A 22,801-nucleotide genomic window follows, 5' to 3' on the forward strand; every position below is an offset into this window, starting at 1 on the left:
TTATGTGCAAGGTATGAAAGGAGGAAAACCTAGAATCAGACAGATGAATCTGTGTGACAGAAGAGAAGGGGCAGAGAGAAGCATTTGAAAGAAAAAAACCGAGTATTTAGTGACTGTGTAGACATGGAAAGTGAAGGAAAGATGAGCAAAAAGTCCATTTTGAGTCCAAATGACTAGAGAATGATCAGGTAAATTAGGGAGATCTTTAGAAGGGAAGATGGGTTGGTTTTTAACATCTTCACTTTGAAATAATTACAAGACATTAAAGTGGAAATGTTCAATAAGCATTTGAAATTTAAATTAGACTGGGTAGGGAGGGGAATGGGATGAAGAAAGAAGTTTTAAGGTCTTTTCCAGTTTTGAAATTGAATCATTCTATGTGACTGGAGACAGATCAGGAAGCCATGAGCAGAGGGTGACAACTAATGCCTGGAAGACAGCTCAGTTCTGAGGGAGAGTATAGACCAGAAGGACAAAGTTTGAAAGCACTCACAGTTAATGGATGAGGAGGATCCAATGTGTGAGTCTGGGGAGAAGAGGGAGTGAAGTCATATTGGAAAAAAATCCAGAAAGTGCAATGCCAAGGTCAAAGTTTCAAGGAAAGGATGGTCCACAGTGACAAATTCTGCAGAGAATTAAAGAAGCCTGTTTCAACTCATAAGAAAATTACTACAGACTTCCAGAAATTTCAAGCAGAAAGGTGGAAAATGGAAGCCAGACTGCCAAAGAGAAGGGGCTGAGGAAACAGAGGTGTCAAGGACTGGAACCACACCAGTTGGAGCGTGTCAGTTAAAAGTAATAAAGAAGATAGCTATGAGAGAGTTTGGCAGTATAACTGAGCTTTTATCAAGACTGGGGAAACCACACACAGGGAGATCAGCTAAGGTGGCAGAGAAGAAAAGGATAAATGGAGGACTAAGCTTCTTCAGAAGTTAGGGTTGAACTGGGGAGAACCTTATTCAGCAGTTGGAAGAGGTTAGCTTTAGAATGAAGAACAGATCTTTGAAATGAGGAAAGGACAAGGTTAAATTAGGGATGAGGATACAGCAGAGAATCATTTCTTGAGCTGGAAGAGAACTCAGAGGTCATGAGTTCACTCTCCTCATTTTACAGATGAGAAAATATAGTCCTTAAAGAGGTGAGGTGATTTGCCCAAAGTTACATAGGCAGTGAAGATGACAAGCTGGGAAGAACCAGCTCTTCCAGTTGTAAAACCAGGCTTTTCCCCACTACGTTACAGATGTGAGAATTTTCCCTTGGATGGCCTCCCACCCATTCAATGGAGACCAACTGCTTCGAGTGTTGGAATAGGTGGATTGGCATCAATGTGGGGAGTTTAGCAGGGTATCAGTTGAATGAAAGAACAGTTAGATAGTGGGCTAAGGGTTCAATTAAGCTGGACAGCATGAATAACCAGCTTTCCATGCCTGAACCTTTTCTCAACATTCCTTTGGCATCCAGTAGCAGGAAATTTAGCAAAGAGAGCTAAATGGAGTCAATCAGCATTGGCCCAGTGGCCGTGGCAGGCTTATAAGGGAGAAGGAGTCAGATGAAGTGAGAAGGGCACCAACCAACTATATACAGTGGGAGGAATTGGATGGCAGGCAAGATGGGGAACAAGAGAGGAATTTGTGGTAAGAACCAAAAAGCCTGAGTTCTAGGAAGCCAAGCGGGCTGTGTGAGAGAGGCTGGTGGAATGAGGGTAGATGACAGTTGCTGGTAACAAGTAAAAATAAATAAATTTAAAAATAATTTTTTAAAAATTTAGAAATAGTAAATTTAATAATGTGTACATTACAGAATGGTGCAGTACTAAATTGTGTACCTTCTTAATGACTTTTAACTGAGGTCTTTTTCAGTAGACATTATAATTGCCTTATAATTTACCAACTTAAGCAGTTGGGAACCAATGAATTTCCCTAATCCCACCCTCAAAATTAGTGACGTTCTGATAAGATTTAAAGTAATCAATTACTCCATTTCATTGTTTGCAAAGTCTTCTTAGCAATACTCCATTTATCTGCAAAGTCTTATCTTGCAATTTCTTTACACCTCTAGTTTTCCAGATGGCCTTCCTGATGCCCAGATCCCAAACCACAAACAGGTGTTCTTGACATTTATGCCAACCCTGAAGTCCTTGTTCTCTCACCTGACAAAACCACTTTAAATAGTTTTTATTTGAAATCGCCTTAGAAACCAAACAGATTGTGCCTGTGAGAGCTCAGGGAAGGGCCTGGGCTGAAGGGCTTCTGGATCTTCTAAATTTCATTCAGGTACAGGGCCAGGCTAGCGTGGGCAGAGTATTTAGCCTTTGGATAATTTAATCCTTAACTTGTTGATAGATGCTGGGTTTCATCTAAAGATTAAGCCTAGAAACCAGGACTTCACTTAGGCAATTCCCTGCCAGCCAGCTAGTAGTTTCCCAGATCACGGTGCATTCAAGAATGCAGCTCTGGGGTCAGAGAACAAGTCAAAACTTTTTTTCTTAATGTGGTTGGGAAGAAGGGCTGGGTGAGAGCTTTTTTTTTTTTTTTTTTAATAGCAACATTGGCTGGACTTGTTAACTGAGCTTTTCCTCCTAAGGCCTAAAACATGAGAACAAATAAGACACTTGTTTGTCACCTTGTCCAGTTAATGGTGATTTACAAGTTCTTGATAATAGGAATACCTGGGTTTGAGATGGGACTAATCTTGCTCTGCCTGCCCTTTTGTTCAGTGATTACAATCCTAGGTTTGAACTGTTCTGATGGAACTCAGGCTGACCAGAAATAGGAGGACAGCGCAGTAACAAGCGGAAACGTTAAATAAAGGTTTTAAATTTGGTAGTAGGGCCTTGCTAACAACTTGATAAGGGCTTGGAGAGTTATCTGTTGCTTAACACTCAAGTATTAAGTTACCTAATTTCAGTCTTTCATCTTCTTCCGATAACAAAGGACCTGAAATTTTAATGGCAATAGAACATTCAAACAAAGTTCAATTGAATCTTCAATAGATTTTCATAGAAAAGCATATGTGGACAAAATGAACAGATGGGTACAACCCCATGAAACAATGTGCCATTTTCACAAAATCATATTTTGGGGGATTAGAGGCACATCTAATTCACAGAAGAATGTTCCCGAGATTTTTACTTCATCATACCTTTCCCAGCTACAGAACCTTGGGAAGTTTGCCAACAGAGGAAAATACTACTATGTCTTCTCCAGGTTCCACAACACCTGGCTGACCTCTTGGGTTGCCCTTTTGTAGAGTTGTAGTCATATGCTAGAGCCCACCTACCCAAATCATTATTAATTCATTTTGGTAAATGGTTCAGTTCCTGTTGAGAAATAAAGCAAAAGAGAGATAAAATGCAATTATACTAAACGACATACTTTGAATTAGAGTGCAACTCATGCTAATGCCTACCTGACCTTGGCCATCTCCTTTCCCTTGGGCTTAATATGTATTTGGATTACATGTAATTATTTCCACTCTTCTAGTCACTGGAAATATAAAACCTAAAATAGTCATACCAACTCATAATTTTATACCATGAAAAACATAGCACTGAATAGGATGACTGAGTACTGGAATAGCAATCACCTTGTTTGATTCTGCAATTTTTTTAAACTGTATTGATATCATGAATTAATGAGTTTTTAAAAAAATATAACAATTGAGTAAAAATTTATCAGATTTACCATTTACCAATCATATGAGGTCCAGTTACATCAGCTGTCGATTCACAGACTTGTCCTCAGCCACCCTAAGCACCAAGCAAGAAGGCATAATATCATAATTTAGTGATGATTTCTTACACTCAACAGCTCTAAAAAATATCCTAAATCTCTCAAGGAGCCTTTAAGAGGAAATTCAACCTCTTCTACCTGCGTACTTCCTGGGTACATGATCCTTTTACATCCCCCCCATAGGAGAAAACCATGTAAAATAAATCTAGTGCTATTAGGTCAGTTTTCCATTATCATAAGTATAATTTAAAATAGGATTCTGGAGACTGAAATACAGAAACACCGATTTCTTTAGGGTAGGGATAAGGGAAATTTCTGAATGGTTTTTGACAACTTCTGTCATAGTATAATGGCCTACTTTCTATAATTCATGATTTCTGAGACTATTTTAAACTTTTGATTCATGAACAAATTCTACACCTTGAAAACTAATTAAACTTTCAAAAACAATTCTTAGCCTTAACACTGACATCAGATAATTCATTGAGCTCATTCATTTTCCCCCACAGGTTAAAGCTATTTTAATAACAACTGCATTTACAGAGTTTGCAAAGTACTTTCCAAGGTTTCACTTGAACCTCTCAAAAAGCTTGTGAGGCAGGCACTATCATATCATCACAATTTTACAGATAAACTGAAGAGCTCAGAAGTTTGGTAACTTGTTGATGGTTATACAACTAAGTGTCAAAAGCAGGATTAGAGCTAGGGTCTTCTGACATGCAAGACTTCAATCCTATCTGCTATGCTACTAGCTTATCAGGATGTTTTAGAGTAAGCAGTGACATGCAGCATATGGGATGTAATCATTAAAGTGCCTTTCTTTATGCAGTTCTTTATTGCTGACCCACTAGTACATGCTAATGGCCTTGGGGGGAGGGGAGGATGTGAAGATCTCCTGGCGAAAGGACAGCAGCTGGGGGTGGAAAGAAGCCTGGACTTGGAAGGCCCTTGTTTGGGCAAGGCATTTGACATATGAGTCTCACTATATGCATCTTTAAAATAAGGGAGTTGGACTAAGTAACCTCTAGATTCCATGCAGATGCTAAACATAGGATCCATTCTTTAAATCTGTTTAAAGAAAAATAAACACCAAATATATACAAATATATGCACCAAACTATCTTCAGATCTTATCAGATATACCTTATATATTTTACACAATTTGTAGAGCAAAATGTTCTTCATTTGCAAAACAAGAAGTAAAATACAGTCTGAATATAAGAACCAATTATAAACAATGAAGCACAGGTCAAATGGATATTTGCAAATAAGCATACTGAAAGTTGGAAAATGCTTTTGGAACCCTCTGTTAGGTCCAAAGAATTAAAGAAAATGAATTTAAAACACTTAGGTCAAGCTTTGTTAAGGACCAAAAAAGGGTACAAAACACACTAACCACATTTTAATTAAAATAGAGTTTATTATTAGCTTTTCTTTTAATATAAACATGAGAAAGAAAAACCACCTGAAGTTGTAGCATTCTTTTCAAAATAAAACTGCAATCAATACCTGAAGCTCCAAGCTCCAAACTCCATAAACCATGTTTCTGGAGCTGGTAGATTGAAATATTAAAAATACCATTATTTATCATTTATATAGCTCTTTTCCTTTGACAACAATGGGGCCTGCAGCACTCAGATCTGCGGGTTTAATATGTAGCATTACTATGTTGGGAGGAAGAGGACACAGGATTCCTAGACCAGAAATGTTTTGTTCACTGGGCAAAACACCTAGGCTCTAAACATAAAGGAGAAGGGAGAAGACACGTAAAATTATTAATATGCTCTAATGTTTCAGATCTATTTTGAGTTTGGTTGGCATGGACAACAATCTCCTGAATCTCCCTCTCCCCACCTTTCAAAAACCAAAAATAATGTTTTGTTTCGTTTTGACCTTGTGATTAAGTCTTCTCTTGAGATGCCAAGAATGAGAAGGAACAAAACTGTAACTACATCTAAGTTACACATAAAGTTTAAAAAGTTTGGATAAGTCTGATATGTTAGGAACAGAATAATTATCTATCACTATCACTGAGTCCAATTTTTCCTAATCATTAATTCATTACAGATTCATTGTGAATCCAATTCCCTACCATTTTCCCCTTTCTTCCCTCCAGCCCTCCAAAATCTAGAAGCAGAAATTTTAGGAGACAGAAGATAAACCGTATTTTGCACTGTAAACTCCACTTAAATATAGCATGATGGCGCTTCGGAAAATAAAACTTCAGAAACAGCATGTTAGACTAATTATGTGTCGCTGGATCACCATGTCTGGAAGATTAAAGTGTTTTAACCCACTTCCTTAAATGCATGAAAAAATTTTGTAGTCTGCATATTTTTCAGAGTAGGAGCAAAAGGAACAAAATGAGAAGCACCATAATTCACAAGCAGCATGGACCCAATATAAATTTTCTTTGCTCACAAACCCAATACTTAAGACTCTCTGCATACTGTATTTACTAGGATAACACGGTGATCCAGAGCCAGCATACACTCTGCCCAGCAGCTTAATTTGATTGCTAATAGTAATTAGCAGCATTAATGGTAACAAAGTAAGGAGGAAAAACCTTTCAATGCTGACCAATGGTACAAATATCTGCTCCTAAGTGGCTTGAAACTTTATTTAAGAGTCCCATGTTCTAAAGTTAACACTGCATTGACTCTGAAAGGCATTTTTGCAGCAAGGTTCTGGAGTGGTTGGAAAGGTGGAGGGAACTTTTTAACTAGTCACATGGTTAGTGTTTAAATGCTAAAATTTAAAACTACTAATTTTTAAAAAAACTTACATAGTTCACAGCTATAGGCCTACACAGTAAGCAAACATCTGTGTATGGGATGGGATTCAGGAGGTTTCATTATAAAGTTTGTTTTTGCACCTCTGGATACATTAAAAAGGACAGGAGAATGTGCTGCTTTGACAAGGTCCCATCTTTCCTATGGAGTGTGATCCTCAGGTCCCCGAGTCCCTTGGAGTCAGTGCCCTTCCTTCCTCTTGCTGAAAACACCATCGTGCTGGTTGTCGGGCAGGGAGCATTTCTCCGCTCTTTACGGATGCTGGCTTTCTGACGCTTTGCACCTCACTCCTCCTTCAGGAGAGGATGGCATTAGAACGGCGGATACCGACTAAATTATCAGCACTGAAAGATCGTCTCATGGCAGCTTTGGACAAGTCTTTGTATTTGTCTTCACACAGTCTGGAAATAGCCTAGAGAAGGAGCAGAGAGACAAGCAAGGCTTCAGAAATTCAGAGCCTCCCTCTTTATTAGTCTCTGTGAGAACAGAACCTATGCTTAGGACTCCTGGCTTCTGTCCTGTAAGCTACAGCAAAATGTCCTTTGTTGCTGTAAAGAATATTAGAGAGAAGAAATGGAATAAGGGTATGAAAAAAACCTGAATTCTCAACTGCCAGAAATAACATTTCCCATTTTTTAAAAAAGGATCACCTTATCACAACCTCATTCGCTCACTTAAAAATGGTTCATGTACATTTGTGTAAATTCAACGGATCTGATGTCCACATTAGACAGGAAGTGCATTACTGTACTAATAAGTAGAGGAAGCGAAAAATAAAGAAGTCTACCTTGGATTCAACTGAAACACTCAAAACATGTCAAAGGTGATTTTACTTATAATAAAATTCCATGCCAAGAAGGCAATGAAATGTACGGATATTCACTGGCATAATCACGCTTCATTAAGTCTTGTTCAGCTCACCTTGCTCATTCTTAGAAAAAACTCATTCCAATTACAAGTTGGCTTTTATGTCCTACTAATACTGTTACATAAATTAACCAGATAAATTTTCATAGGCAGCTTATATAAATCAGTCCTGGTACTTTATAATCACATTACTTAGGAATACTTTGGGGTTTACTGAAGTTATTCACAAAAAACAGTACAGATTGAGACATTTTTTTTTTTTGGCAACAGTCAATGCAGGAATTTGTTTTGTTTGACTTACATTCTTTTTCAGTGGAGTTGGGAAGTAGGAGGGAGAGAGAAAGGTATACTATCATTAATTGAAAAAAGTAAAATTTCTTTTAAAAAAATGGCTAAAGACAATAAAATGCCAACTGTTCACTTTGTTAAGAAATAAACGGGTCCTGACCTTGAGTTTCAGGAAGTTTCTGATTAGAAAAAAGTCAACATTAAATATTATTTAGTTGTGTTTTGGCTTCTATCAATAAAGGAACATGGAAACTCTATAAATTTAGAGAAGACTGTGTCACATTCAGTGTGAATGATTTTTTTCTATGATGACTGCGCCTCTGACCTGGAGGCCTATAGTGTTACTACATTACATTGTGCCAACTGGCCTTAAAAGTCCATAGGGTAGATTACAGTTCAGAGCAAGCAGTGATTTCTTTATTATTTTAGAGTACAATCCTCTGCTTAGTTTAAAAAAAAACTGATGCAACTGAAAGATGTTAGATTTAAATTTTCCCCATGATGATAACCTTTTGTTTTTAATATAATACATTTTAATTTTCATCAACAAATTGATTATACAAAAATATAGGCCCATGACCACAAAAACACCCCCAAATCAAAACCAAGCGATAGTGACTGTATACAACTGGTCCCATAAGCTTATGCTCCCGAGAGAAGTGTGTTTGGGCAGTCTGTCCTTGACTTATGCTATCTGCTTTTATGTTCGCATGAGCCCTCCAAACGGAGACACAATATCTTATTAATATTCTCTGTTTAAAGATGAGCAAATTGAGGGTCAGAAAAGTTAAGTAATATGTTCAAATCCCCCCAAGTCGAGTCAGGAGCAGAGCCAAGTGCCAACTCTGGTCATCCTTCAGATGCCAAGTCCAGTGACCTATCATAAGCACGCACACAAAAGGCATTTAATGACTGCTGAATTGAATACTTGCTTCGTGACATAGCTGAAGACAGTCTAGTTTAGGTCATACCAATGACTGAGATCATATCAACGTAGGCATTTCTTCCACTGGAACAGATAGCAACCTATGTCTTAAATAAAATCCTGGAAATTGAGTTAAAAGCAATCACCATAGTAAGTTCTGCAGATACCCAGATATAACAGAATACAATACCAAAAAATGACTGCATGTCATTAAAAGCAAATTAAATTTCAAATTTATTTGCTTTGATACATTCATTTGAACTATGCTCCTCAAGGGCAGCACCTGTAACTTTCGTCCTTTGTAGATCTCAAGCCACAAAAGCATCATAGGAAATGCTGATGACAAAGGGTTAAACTCTTCAATATGCTAATGTAAAAGCTTTCAGTTTTTCAAATTACCTCCCAATATGATTAGAAACAGCCAGTCACAGTTTGCTATGTGACACAACGTCAATATCCATTACCTCAAGTTTCTGTGCGCGCTCTTTGCTGAGGGGCTCCAGCAGAAAACTCAAGTTGTTGTCATCTGCTAAAGAGCGAAGGTCAAAGTAGTATTTGGCATAAACACTGGCAGGAACATTAATATTAAACTGCAGGAGCTCCAAGAAGTGTCTTTCCATCTCATTCCTAGAGGAGATTAGAGAAGAAATACAATATATTAAACAATTTTAGTCAAGGTATCGGTCCACCTTTAAAAATACCATTCTAAGCTACCAGGATGGTTCTAAATTCTGTTTTGAAATAAATAAAGGCTAGCAGCAGGATGAATACACTTAATGTTTCAACAAGGTACAGTTATTTATGGTCCTTTTTGAATCTCAGCACTTTGAGTTGGGGATATCGGGGGGCAGAAGGTTAGGGCACTGTTGTGCTCTCAGGCTGCTGACTTAGGGGGCTCATTCTTCAGAGTTCCATTAGTGCAGCTGGACAATTCATCCTCCATTCTCACTCTCATAAGGCCCCACTATAGTGATCAGATGAAAGGAATGATGTATGCTGTTTATTAGCTCTGAAGAACTTGCAGACATTTTCACCAGGCTGATAACAGGAAGGGGTTTATTGAAGTAGAGGCAGACCAACAAAAGAAGTAGGCATATCACCACGGCAACAAATGGATCTATGAAGAGCTACTGCTATTATCTCTAAGAAAAAAAAAGCCTCTTGAAGCGACAAGGATTCATCTCCAAAATATTAAATAAATAAATAAGTAGCCCCAGATCTGAGATGGACACCCCCCCTTTTCCCCCTCCCTGCAAAGGGCACAATGCAAGTTTTTGCTCATCTTAACACATATTGCCTGGGCAGTTCTACAGAAGAAAATACTCTTTTCATCAACAAAAAGCAAAAAGATCAAAGATAAAATTTGTCTCATACTAAACCCGCTTTACAAAATGAGCCATGGCAAGGGCAGGGACAGTGCATTTGTATGCTCTAGGTAGGGTTTGGAAACTGTGGCCTGTGTCTTATTGTCCGTCAGAGGCTTGGGATGTAAATCCCTCTGTGCCCTGGAAAGTCAAGCTTTCTGCTGTTTAAAATATGAGTACTTCTAATAAACATTATAAAGTAGCCTTTGTTGCCTTTCAGAGTGAAACACTCTGTGAACTTGAGCTGTATAGATAGCAAGGCTGCAAGTCTACTAACATAGAGAAGAAAAATGGTGCAGGTGTAAGGTGTTATCAGCTCTTCCTAAAAGTAAACATAAACCTGGGGCTAGTACAAGTTGACAAGAGGTCAGCAAATAAAAAAAAAAATAGTCTTTGCAGCCCTTGTTGAGGAGTCTTAATATTTCTTTATTAGACTAAAAATGTCCTAAGTAGAATGAAAGGAACTTACTGGTTAAGTCATAAGAATTTTAAGCTTTTTTAAAAAATCTATTTTGCTCACTGAAGAGAAAAAAATGCAAAAATCAATGGTTCATTCTGCAGATAGCTTCTATAATGTAAGCGAAGCTTTATGCTTCCTTACTCCATCACCTTGGGTCCTATTAAACATACCGGCAAAATTAATTTCCTGTTCATGTGGTGTTAAGCCTATAGAAATGTAAATCTCATCATGTTGGGATGATGAGATGATCAGGGCTTGATTTACTTCATGAATAAATGCACGTCACGATGTCTTTTATACTTGTCACCCTAATACATTTTAATTGTGTAGCGATACAGCACTTCATAGGATTAACATGTCTATTAATAGATGTTTAATCACTGAAACAAGTCAGTACACCTAGAGCATGCAAAGTCTAGGTTTTTGTGTGAGTTTAAACAAACACATAGCCACAAGCACAAACAGCATGTCATTTATATGTATAGTGAATTTGTTGATTAATAGAGCTACTTAGGTCCCTTATTTCCTCCTTCGAAGGCAGAACTTACCTCACGAAGAGAGAAGATAAACAGGCTTTGAAATATTATTCCAAGTATTTCGTAGCAAGTGAAAGCTTAATTTCATCAAATTATTTCTAGAGCAGTTGAAAAACTGATTTAGGAAGCAAAATGGAAGTATGAAAAATAGGTCCAGCCTCAATTCCTATTCTATCAAAAGTGACTACAAAAAAAAATCTAAGTTATAATAATTTAACTACTTTTGAGAAACAGACAAATGGCCCATGAATAAATTACGGGATGGAATATGGCCACAGGGTTCTGAGATAGGGAAGATGATACATGTGGTTGCATGTCTCTTGGTTCTCTGATCACTTATGAAACTAAAAATGGATATTATGTAAATAATTCTCATTTTACAGTTGGAAAAGGGTAGAAAGTTTACAACTTACATGTCCTCAACTGTAATGTCCTTCAAGATCTGGCAATAGTCCACATTCCAAACTGCCTGATCATCCCAAACCTTGGAAGCAAGAAGAATGGCTCCCAAAACAATTCTTTTCCAGTTACTTGGGCAAATGTCAATCTCGGCATAAGTTAAAAGTCTTTCTAAGTAAACCTGAAAAAGCAGATCATTGGCCTTTAATTTTAGTTCAGTGTAAATGCAATGACAAATTATTACAGGCAATTGGTTAGCTCAGGAAAATAAAACTCTATTTTACTAACCTATTCTTAAAACTGAATTTAAAATCTAATTTAAATGACTGATTTAATTATGTGAACTTCAAATAATTTAATATAGTCTTATTTCATAACCAACTTGCACCATAAAATTTTGTTCTAGTTCTATAATTTATAAAAAGAATCTTACAGGTTGTACCAGTGTTCTAGTTATGTCTTAGAAGCAACAAACATCTATAAATAAAACTAAATATTAATTGCTTTTGGGAAAATTGTTGTCTATTTGATGATATTTTTAAAAAGTTTAATGCATCACATTAAATTTGCAATGAGCAAACATTCAGCTCAGTTATTAAAATAAAGAACAAAAACCAAGGATGTATGGATTCCATCCCCATACAGACCACTCTGCATGTGCAAACCCATAGTCAGCCAGCTCAAAATGTGTTCTCCTGGTCATAAAGGTGGATGGCTCAGTGCAATCAAGGAGCTATTGAAAGAATGTATCCTACTGAAAGTAGGGTCCTAAAAGAATGGAGCTAGAAGAGATCTTAGGCCACCTAATCCAACCCCTTCACTTTACAAATAAGGAAACTGAGGCCCAAAAGATTAAATGACTTGCTCAAGGTCAAGTAAATGGCAGAACCAAACAGGACCTTGGTCTTTCAAGTGCAAATCCAGCACTCTTCCTACTGTTGCATACAATAGGTCAACAGTGTTATCTTTAAATACAATGAACAGCACTTGGGAAGCCAAGTTCAAGTTCATCCAACAAGTTTTTACCAAGTGCCTACTATGTGTAAAGCTACTGGAACGATTGTAGACACATATGTTTTCCGAAGAACTTAGTTGCTTTTGCTTGGCTCGTTAGAATGCTACTCTGGCTTTAAGGGTGAAAACTGATGGTCAAGAGAGCCTCCCAGTGGCTAACTTGCAGAGTGACACTAAAGACAATAAGCAGCGCAAAAGTATTTTTGTGGTTGGCTAGTGAAAAGAATAATTGTTCTTTCAAGTTGCCTGCTAACACAGTCCATTAAAAAGTATGTCCAAATTGCACCCCTGCCCCTCACCTGCACCATTTTTAAGCTACTTATTTTGGCTCACCACAAAATGCACTAAATTGACACCACATGAACTAGAAGCGGTGCCAGTCACTGGTACCCTCTGAACTACCAGTGTGTCATTTCACAAAATTGCCATGTGTTTTACAAATACCAAACATCAATTCTATAAATGACTCAGACAAGGTTATAAGCTAAATTACACAGATACAGAATTCTCTCTACATCAGTTATATAACTGTATATACATATATATTCATACACGTACACACACCCACACACATTCTCTCTACATACCTATCACCTAGTTAAAGGCTTCTACATAAAGACAAAAAAACAACTCCAAAAAATACATTTAATGACTGTGAAAGCTACCAGAATGAGAGCCCAGATTTGCCAGTCTCCTCTGGCTAGCCCTTCCACATATTATGGAGTAGTTCAATTCCCGTGTGCATTCAACTTTGGGGGCCTCTTGACACTTTCAACAGCAGTTCTGGTTTTGTGATATGAACTGCCAACTATCTGAAACCTGAATCAAACACAAAGGTGAAAAGTTTCTTTTTTATACCCTAGCTCAGTCTTCTCCACCTTTGACTCTCACCACTGCGGTGTCTCGGCATTTGATGGAATGGTGAGTGAGCTCCACGCTGACTACTTTTAAAACACATACATCATTTTTCTGTGACTGGCTGGCTGACACTTGGTCATTTAAGGATTTTATTTTTAATATGACAAAACAGGACATACAATGTGGATACAAAGTAAAAACAAAAGAGTCCTTTCAAAAGGAGAAATGCCTTACCAAAGTGACTATTGCACATTCTGCTGTTAGCTGGGCAGCACTAAAGAGTGTCCTAACAAATCGGTAAATATGCTTGTGATCAGGATCGTGCTTGAAGTAGTCATCAGGAACATCATCGCGCTGAAAGAAAAACAAACAATAACACTTAGCGCCCAAGGAAGAAAAAAGTCCTTTTTAAAATATGCTTTTTAAGAAAATGTGCAGCTGTTATAGTGAGTGTACATAGTATGTGTTCCATGTCATGAGTCAATTTTGGACCTTGTACCTCACCAAGGCCTTAAGGCCAGTGTCCTTAGGAGATCCAGACTGGCCCTTCAGTCACCCCAGCTCCAAGAGTCTCAGGAGTACAGGCCAGTTCCAGGATTAATTTAAAGGTTCAGGTTCACTCTAAGGTGAGCCTGTCCTGAAACCAATCTGGCCCGTGGGGATGAGGAGAAGATGAAGCAGCGTGAACCTGAGGATTTGCCCAGGTTCATTTCTCTCTGTCTTGATTATAGTTGGGGGACACAACAATAGAACAGTGATAGATTTAAAAAAAAAAGAAAAGAAACATTAGATAATAAGAATTGAAAACCATAGCTTGAGGACCTTTACTAAGATTTGTTCACCTAGCCCCAAATATCAATAGATAATCCAAAGATAAGACTTTCTTTAGGAACAGGAATCAGATCACTGATTACTTTCATACTTACACTCCTGACTCCTACCTATTCCTGCCCCCACCCTTCCCATCTTCCTAGTCCACCAGTGCCTTTATCTTACTTTCTGCATAGGCAAAGTTTGATTGTTTGCATAGGAATTTGATCTTATATTTATTTTCCTTAGTCAAGTACCAAAACAATTTTAAAATAAGTAGATGTAACCAGAGTACAACAGAAGAAAGCATTAGCTTAGAAATGAAATCTGTACTAGCACAGTAAATGTTTCTATGATCTCCCATGTTGGGAGGAAGGAGCATATCAATACAAAAATTCAGTTAAGAGTCATATTCTTAGGAAAAAAGGCAGATAATAGGCTGAATTAGTTCCAAAGGAGCAGTATAATAAACCTTGCAATGAAGAAGTGAACATTCCCCAAAACAATTTAATTTCCATTTTCACCTTGGGCTATCAACAGAACAAATAATCTTTTAAAAATCATTACCTTTCTCCGGGGGTTGGGTTATAATGTATAAATGATGTTGTTATAAAACGCTGCTTAAAGTATAAACCTCTATGCCATGGATAATCTTGGCAAAACTGAGAAATACTTGTTAAAGAAACTGGGCTTAGAGGACTAAGGCTAGAAATGCAAATCTGTAGTTTCTGAATCTACATTTACACTCACCTGAAGCAGTGGCAACAGAGCCAAGGATGACATAATTTTCACCTATAAAAACATTTCACCTGAAAAAATTCATTCTAAGAACTCACCCTCCAGATTTATTCGGCTAGCTAACTACATCAGACAGAACAACAAACTTGTATCATTTGCTCTTTGAGCTTAATCAATCAGAACATTCAAATCACCACACTTTGCCAGAAACCAGTATTTTCTGTTTCTAAATGACTCAATTTCAAAATTTACTCTCTATTTACAATTTTGAATCCTTCCATCTAGAGGACTCACACTAAAGTGGCTTAACCCTTATCACACCCTAAGGCCCCCTGACCCATCTTTATTCTTTTAATCTAGTACCTACTGTCAACCCAGAAATGGCTCTGAGTTCATACGGAGTTTCAGGCCTGTCTGCTGCTTTTAACGTTTCATGTGCTCCCTACTAGAATCCTTTGTCCCTGGGACCTGATGTTTCCCCCAACACTGTTATCCTTCGCTGCTGAATAAACTCCACCAACTTTCCTATCACTGTAGGGATGCTAAGCAATCACTGGGAAAAGTCACCAAATGAAGCTGATATCTGGAGCTGAACAATTCTGACTCTATCATTATCTCATTCCCCACAATGGCTGCTCCAAATCTTTCTTTTCCTACCCTCGCCATCAACTGTAAGACCCCACCCACCTTCTGCAATCCCACCCCCACCCCAGGTGACCTCGCTTCTTCTATTTCAATGAGGTGACCAAGGTCTCCTAACATCAACTCTCTCAACTATTTGGAGTGTCACCTACTCTTTTTACCCTCCAGAAGCAGGTAGTGTGGTATAATGAAAAGAGCAAGCCAGGCTCTGATTCCGCCTCTTGGAGCCTCAGTTTCTTATCTGTAAGATGGGAAGACTGGCCTAGATGACCCCTAAGGTTCCTTTTCAGCTCTAAGATCCTAAAAGAGATTTCCTATCTTCACCAAGGATAATTTTCTATGCTTTTCTGATCCCATGCCTTCCCCCTACCCTTTTACACATCTTCAATGACTCTCTCTCTTGACTCCTTTTCCCTGTGTCTATTAATGTACTCAGATGTTCTTAGTCCTGTTCTTAAAAATTCATGAAAGCCTCCTGATTCTCTAATCCCACAATGACCTTCCCCACTGACTTTCTTATAGCACTGTTTTACAACTCCCTAATAATGTCAGGTACTGTTTTTGTCATGTTGTCCACCTCCCCTATTAGAATTTAAGTTCTCTGAGAACAAAATCTTAAAAAAAAATGGAGGGGGGGAGAGGTATCCCTAATGCTTAGAAAAGTAAGTACTTCCCAGTGTTTTGTACACAGCTGATACTTAATAAAAGTTTGCTGAATAAGAATAACTTTACTTTTAAAAATAGTGATTATACCTCGTGAATTTCTTAAGTCAGCCATAAATAGTTGGGAAAAAAATTTACTTTTCTCCCCAGAGGTACAGCAAAAATTTTCCAGACCCAACTTTAACTGCTTTCTTATTATGTACTTTGCAAAGTTTATTGATCTTGGATTGATGTATTGGCCTGGGTTATTAAAACTGAAGATCTGTGGGGTCAAGAGGGGAACATCAAACCCAAATTTTTAAGTGTTTTGGTTAATAAAATGTTGAAAAGTCATAGCTTTTTACTGAATATAAAAAAGGAATCCCCAAGATATGAGGTTTCATATGGGGCTGCTAGGTGGTACAGTGCAGAGAAGCTGGACCTGTAATCAGTAGACTCGAGTTCAAATTCAGCTTCAGACACTTACTAGTTATGTAATCCTGGGCAAGTTACTTAACCTGTTTGCCTCTGTTGACTCATCTGTAAAATGGGGATAACCAGCTCCTGGGGTTGTTGTGAGGATCTGTAAGGGAAAGTGCCTGGTACAGAGTAAGCACTACATAAACACCAATGCAGACATATAGGATTTAGAGCCAATCTAGCTCAACTCTATTTAACAGATGATAAAACAACCTCATGAAGGAAAGGGCGGGGTGGGGGGAGAGACCCCTACTCCAATAGACACAGTATAGGGCTTAGAGACAATTTAGCTCAATTCCATTTTACAAATGATAAAACAGCCTCATGAAGATAAAGTGACTTCCTCAGTGTCACAGAACTAAGTAATGACAGCAAAGGGTCAACAGATCTTCTCTCTTAGTATTCTTTCTGTTATATACATACATACATACATATATATAGCCCCTTACTTTTAGATAGTTGAATTTAAGGCTGGAAGTATCCTGTAGGTCAACAGTCATGAGAATCATCCAAACGCAGATGACTGAGATTTTGCATATAATAAAATATGATACTCATAACTGAATTTATAGCACCAAACAAATAATATCAATATCACTTTCTTAATTTAAATTTAATAACAGCCACCTATGTGTAAAATGTAGTTGCAAATCATCATCTACTCAGAAAAACCTATTTGGGGGTATTAATTTAGATTTATACATTTTAAAAGGTCTGTGTAATCAGTGAGAACTCTCAATGAACTGGGAATGAGCTATATGGCATATAAATAGATACCAGTATTTTATATATGTGTATATATATGTATGTGTATATATATATATTTATTTGTGTGTATATGACATATAATATGTAAGTATATATGTAAAATATATAGTGCATTAAAATAGGTACTCAAAGCTATCCGAACGGCCAGCTCTTAACTTCACTGGGAATAAGTTCTAAGGGTCCAACAGAGAAAATCTCTCAAATACTATATCTGAAAAGGCTGAAGGCGCATGAACATACAGATCCTCTTCTTCCTTTTCCCCTCCTCCTCCCAACAGATAAGAGATGAATTAGCCTAGCTGAGGCTAGACTAGACAAAACCAGGCTTAGCTGGGGAAAGCCTAAGTTTACAGCCTTCCAAACTAGTTCTGATCTTAACTCAATGATAGGAATAATGTTGAGTCCCAGGAGAAATTACACAGGGCAGTCAAATTTCCTTGGTGTATTACCAGTTACTTGTCTGTCCATCAAACACTTTATGCCCCCTGGTTGTCCACAGTTGCCCCTCTCCTGCTATCTCATTTCACTCTGGCCTTCATATTCCAAGGTCTTCTTACTCCAATCAAAACTATATTCCAAGGGCTCAAGAATTTGAGTTTGCATTTGTATAGAAAAGCTCCTTAGTCAAACAGATTTCTCATCCAATTTAACAGGTATCTATTATAAGCCTATTAGTGGCAAAAAAATAAAAAGTGACTCCCCTCAGAAGGCTTACTTTGGGGAGGGGGAAGGCCAAAATATACTAAGTAAACAGGTGAGTAAATGCAAAAAAAAAAAAAATTCAAGATATGAGACAGCATGGAATAACCAGGACATTAAGAAAAGCTCCCCCATCGGAGATGAACTGGAGAGGCAGGTAAGGATGAAGTAATTTCCAGCTCAGGTGGACAGTGTGTGCAAAAACATAGACAGGAGGTGCAATACAAAGTTAGGGAACAGCAAGCAGGCTAATTTGGCTGGAATATGGTGAGTGAATAGGAAGGTGGTATGAAATAATCTAGAAAAATGGGCTTAAGCCAGACTGTGACAAGTTTTTAAATTCTAAGCTGTTAAGTCGATAGTTTATCTTAAAGGTAAATAAGGAGTCACTGAAGATTTAATTGGTGGAATGGCAGAAGCATTAGTGACCCACCATAAGTTTCTTGCCTACTCTCATGCCCTACTACTCCCTTTCTGTATTTTGCCAGAATAAAAAGGTTGTAATTACTAATGCTTAGAGACTACCTGGGTCTACTGCAGAGACTATTCAAAACTACAACCAACAATCATCAGTGTCCAGAAAGTCTCTCACATTTTCTAAGGAAGGTCATTTCACAGGGTCTCAGTGTCTTCATTTGTAAAAGAGGAGGGGGAGAGATTCGATGATTTCATAGTCATACATCAATAAACCTAGAAGAGGTTGTTTTTTTTGTTTTATCTCAGGACCCTTGTAACTCTCATGGTGCATACTTCTGTGATTATGATTTTCTTTATTTAAACTTTTTTTTCTTTATTTGCTATGGAGTTTGCAAAGTCCTGTGGCACTGCCCAGACAAGGGGGGAAAATCTTCCTACGATGGTTAAAGAGAAGGCAATATTCCTAATGTTGGTGTACCCCAGTTTCCTGCTTCCCACCTTACTTCCTAGTCTTCTCAACCAAAAGAAAATTCTGGCCCTACAAAAGTGGAGGCATAGATGAGGAAGGAACACTAGAATCAGTCAAGTATGGAAGAGGGTACAGTGGAAGAGGGCATGGAACTGGAAGAAAAGGAGTTCAAATCTTGGCCCTGAACCCACTATTTGCCCTTGGAAATGCTTCTTAACCTTTTGGGGACCTTAGTTTTCTCCTCTATAAAAATTAGGGGTTGGCCTAGAGGACATATATCTCTGATCCTATGACCTGTATGTAAGGTCCCTTGGAGTCCTAAATCTATGAATTTATTTACAGATGTCAACTAGTGCTCCTTGGCACACTTAAAACATTATTTTTTAAAATAAAGAAACTTTGTTATGAGTCTTTAATATTAAAGAAATTCACCATCACACACGGCTTTTAAATGTCCCGTTAAAACTTTTACTGCTCCCCCCAACTGATATCCATGAATTATAAGGCTTAGTTGAATCAACTTTCTATATCAACACTTTAATTGCTTAAACTAGCTACACAGCACCAGGAATAACTGAAATAGTCTAACTCTGCTAATTAGAATTAAACTAAAAATACATATTGTCAGCTTAACTTTGTATTCTTTTTCTATACTTGTGGGATTACTATCAACTATATTTCAGTCTCTAAAACCTTACTAAGTAATTTTTGGAGTTTCTTTACAATAGATTTTACTCCCATTTATTCAGAGTCAAATTCTCTGAACTTCAAAATTTAATACCAACCATGCATTCTGTATTGTGCTGTTAGGAACCATGTAAAATAGTTATATATGAAAAGTATGCTCCTCAAGGAGCATACCCAGGTGAGGAAATAGGATTAACATAAAATAAGGAATGGTTTCTGTTGTACTAAGAACAAAAGGTGTTTAAAAAGAGTTACCAAGTGTTAAATGCCAGGTGAATAATGTTGCATAAGAAATATTATTAGACTAAAGCATGGCTTTGAAGGATAGATTAGATTTGAAGAGATGGACAAAGAGAGAGCTAGAGGGAGAAAGAGTGAATAAAGACATAGCAAGAATTGTGTAGGGGGACAGTGAAGACACTAGATTTGCTGCAATATAAAGGGGAACATTAAGGAATAGTGGAAAGTGGTTGGAGGCAGCAAGGTGGCACAGTAGATAATGGTGGCCTTGGGGCTGCTTGCCTCAGACACTTACTAGCTGTGAGGCCCTGGGCAAGTCACTAACTTCTCTAAGCTTTGCTTTCCTCATCTCTAAAATGGAGATGAAAATAACAGGACCTATACCTCAGTGTTGTCTGAGGATCAAATGGGAATATATATGCTTTGTTAATCTGTAAATGCTAGCTATTATTACCATTATTAATTCGATATTGTTTTGAGACATTTTAAAGGAAGAAACATGGACTCGTTATACTAAATACAGGGAAGATTAGTTACAAGACTTCGAGTCTGGGAAAAATGCCATTAACAACAGACAAAAATGAGACCTGCATGCATACCATACAATCCTTCCAAATGACTTATCTTGGATTTTTCTAAACACAAAAAGAAATAAACCTAGGTAAACAAACAGCATGGTCCAGGCCAAGGTTTTAAATGTGGCTTAGTTGGGTCTAATGGCCAAGCTACTGCCTCTGTTTTATAAGGTAATATTAATTATAATCTTCCACCATCCTCCTCCAGAGTGTTTTACAAATGAGCTTATATTCTAAACTAGTATTGTCCTCACCTTCTTTCCCTCTCCACTTTACAAGGACAATAAGTGTTTGCTGGCTAAGGGCATTTCTGGATTTTTTTCCCCTCCTCTTTTGTGACAACTGCTTTATATTAGTTACATTTCTATAGGAAACAGTACCTGAGTCATCATCTTTGCCTTAAATTCTGTGAATCTCAATTTCCTCACTTATGAAATAGGCAAAAATATTCATGGATTATTATAACAATAAAGAGATTATTGGAAAGTGCTTTGCAATAGCAAAATACTATATAAACATAAGCTATTACTATTATTTACCCCAAATCTACTTCAAAGCATTAGACATAAATTAAGCATTAAACAAATAGATACATCACCCTGGGAGGTGGGATGGGAGCAGTAAGTAAAGCAGAGTAGATCCAGAGCCATATTTGGAATTAGAAAGACTTGGATTAAAATCCTGCCTCTGACACTGGGTAGATAGAGCTTTGGTTTCTTCACCTGGGAACTTCACAGGAGAATATATAAAAAGGGCTTTGCAAAAGCCCTTTTACAGTACCACAGAAATGCCAATTATTACACCCAAGGAGTTTGGACAGCAACCAAACCCTATTCTTATGTGGAAGTGACCTTAGGTTCTTGAAGCTGATAAGCCAATGAAGCACCTAACTCTGGTGAGCCTTACAATGCCAGTTAGGTTAGTGATCCATCCAGTTATCCAAGGACCAGCATAGGTTCATTAATACATGGCAAAGAAGGCTTTAAGCAGTGAGGCTTCGAGGTATGTCTGTGAAGAGAAGGCATACACTGATAAAATCAGAGACTATTAAAGTATAAAAATATTTTTCAGAGATCCAAGTAACTATGTTCTTTTACAGCATCAACTGAAATAAGACAGTGTAGTACTACACTCAGCTTCCTAATACTCATTTCGTATACCGGCTACTGGAGCTTTGTAACCATGTAAATAACAGGAGAACAAAGAGAGCTATCTTACCTCGAAAATGAATGAAATTAGAAGAAAAGCACCTACTTCTGTAGTTATAATGAAATACTATAAAACTGAATTGAAAAATACCTCTTTAATCACACATGCACATAATTTCAAGGGTAAAAATTCAATCAGCCATTACATAGAACCAAGGTTTCTGGTCAACCTTAACATAAGAAAACTATTTTCTGATAATGGTCAGGAGATAAAAGTGTCTAGGCTTGGACAAAAAAAGGGGGGGGGCAGGGAGCAAACTTCATTTACATAAAATCTTACATAAGAGATGTATTCCAATTTTCTTTTCCCATTCTTCCTAAATTCACTTTTCTCATATTTAAGTAATTAATGAAATCATAATTTTCTTAAAAGGTTCTTTATCAGGACTCTGATGGCTGGGCTAATCCATACAGTCATCTTTTCATTTCTACCACCTGAAAACGATCTCTAAGAGGCAACAGGGAGCTCAGTTCAGGACAGGGTTATTGCCCCCTTGCCCCCTTTAAAAAGAGGGTAGATGTAGAAGAAGGTTCTCTTGATGCCATTCTTCTTTCTTTCACCATTGGGAACATCTTTCTTTTATGGAGCAATTCCATATAACTGGCCAGATGGTCTCCAAAGGAGCCTTAATTTCAACTTAGCCACAAGGGGAGAGGGAGAGAGAGAGAGAGAGAGAGAGAGAGAGAGAGAGAGAGAGAGAGAGAGAGAGAGAGAGAGAGAGAGAGAGAGAGAGAGAGAGAGAGAGAGAAGTACATAGCTAGCAAATGCATTTCACAGTTTCATTTAGAATCCTAGAGCTTCTAGTATAACTACGGTTCCTATAGCAAGATAATGAAAACAAACTTATTAAAAATAGAGATCAAACAGTTTTCAGCACTGGTATTTATAAAACTTGTTCTTTTTAACTTAGTAATGAGTATTCATGCCTATTAAATCTTTCTTATTTCTGTTCCTCTGTTCTAGCCAGTCAATTTTCTGAATGTCTCTTCTGTTAACCAATATATTAACTATCCCCCTTTGCTTCATGCCACTTGCACCTTGACAAATATACAATTCATTGATAAAATTTTAAAAGCAAAAAGGGCAAGGATAGCTCTCCCTGGGTATACTTCATTAGATATCTATTAATGATTACTCTAGCTCTCTCTATGGCATTAATCTTTCCTTGTCCAGTAATCTTTCCCTTGGTCC

General features: G+C 37.6%; 1 protein-coding gene across 1 annotated transcript in view; it reads right to left on the reverse strand.

Moving 5' to 3' along the window:
* Window positions 1–5,131: 5,131 nt before the first annotated feature.
* CCNYL1 (cyclin Y like 1) overlaps window positions 5,132–22,801 on the reverse strand; it is a 71,265-nt gene continuing 53,595 nt past the window's right edge. Inside the window, exons 7-10 of the mRNA XM_036757364.1 lie at window positions 13,469–13,588; window positions 11,377–11,543; window positions 9,068–9,230; window positions 5,132–6,935 (exon numbers count right to left, since the gene is read on the reverse strand). Coding sequence (XP_036613259.1) covers window positions 6,819–6,935; window positions 9,068–9,230; window positions 11,377–11,543; window positions 13,469–13,588 — 567 coding nt within the window. The 3' untranslated portion in view covers window positions 5,132–6,818. The remainder of the gene's footprint in view (window positions 6,936–9,067; window positions 9,231–11,376; window positions 11,544–13,468; window positions 13,589–22,801) is intronic.

The sequence above is a fragment of the Trichosurus vulpecula genome, chromosome 4 (genome assembly GCF_011100635.1).
Source record: "Trichosurus vulpecula isolate mTriVul1 chromosome 4, mTriVul1.pri, whole genome shotgun sequence".
NCBI lineage: Eukaryota > Metazoa > Chordata > Mammalia > Diprotodontia > Phalangeridae > Trichosurus > Trichosurus vulpecula.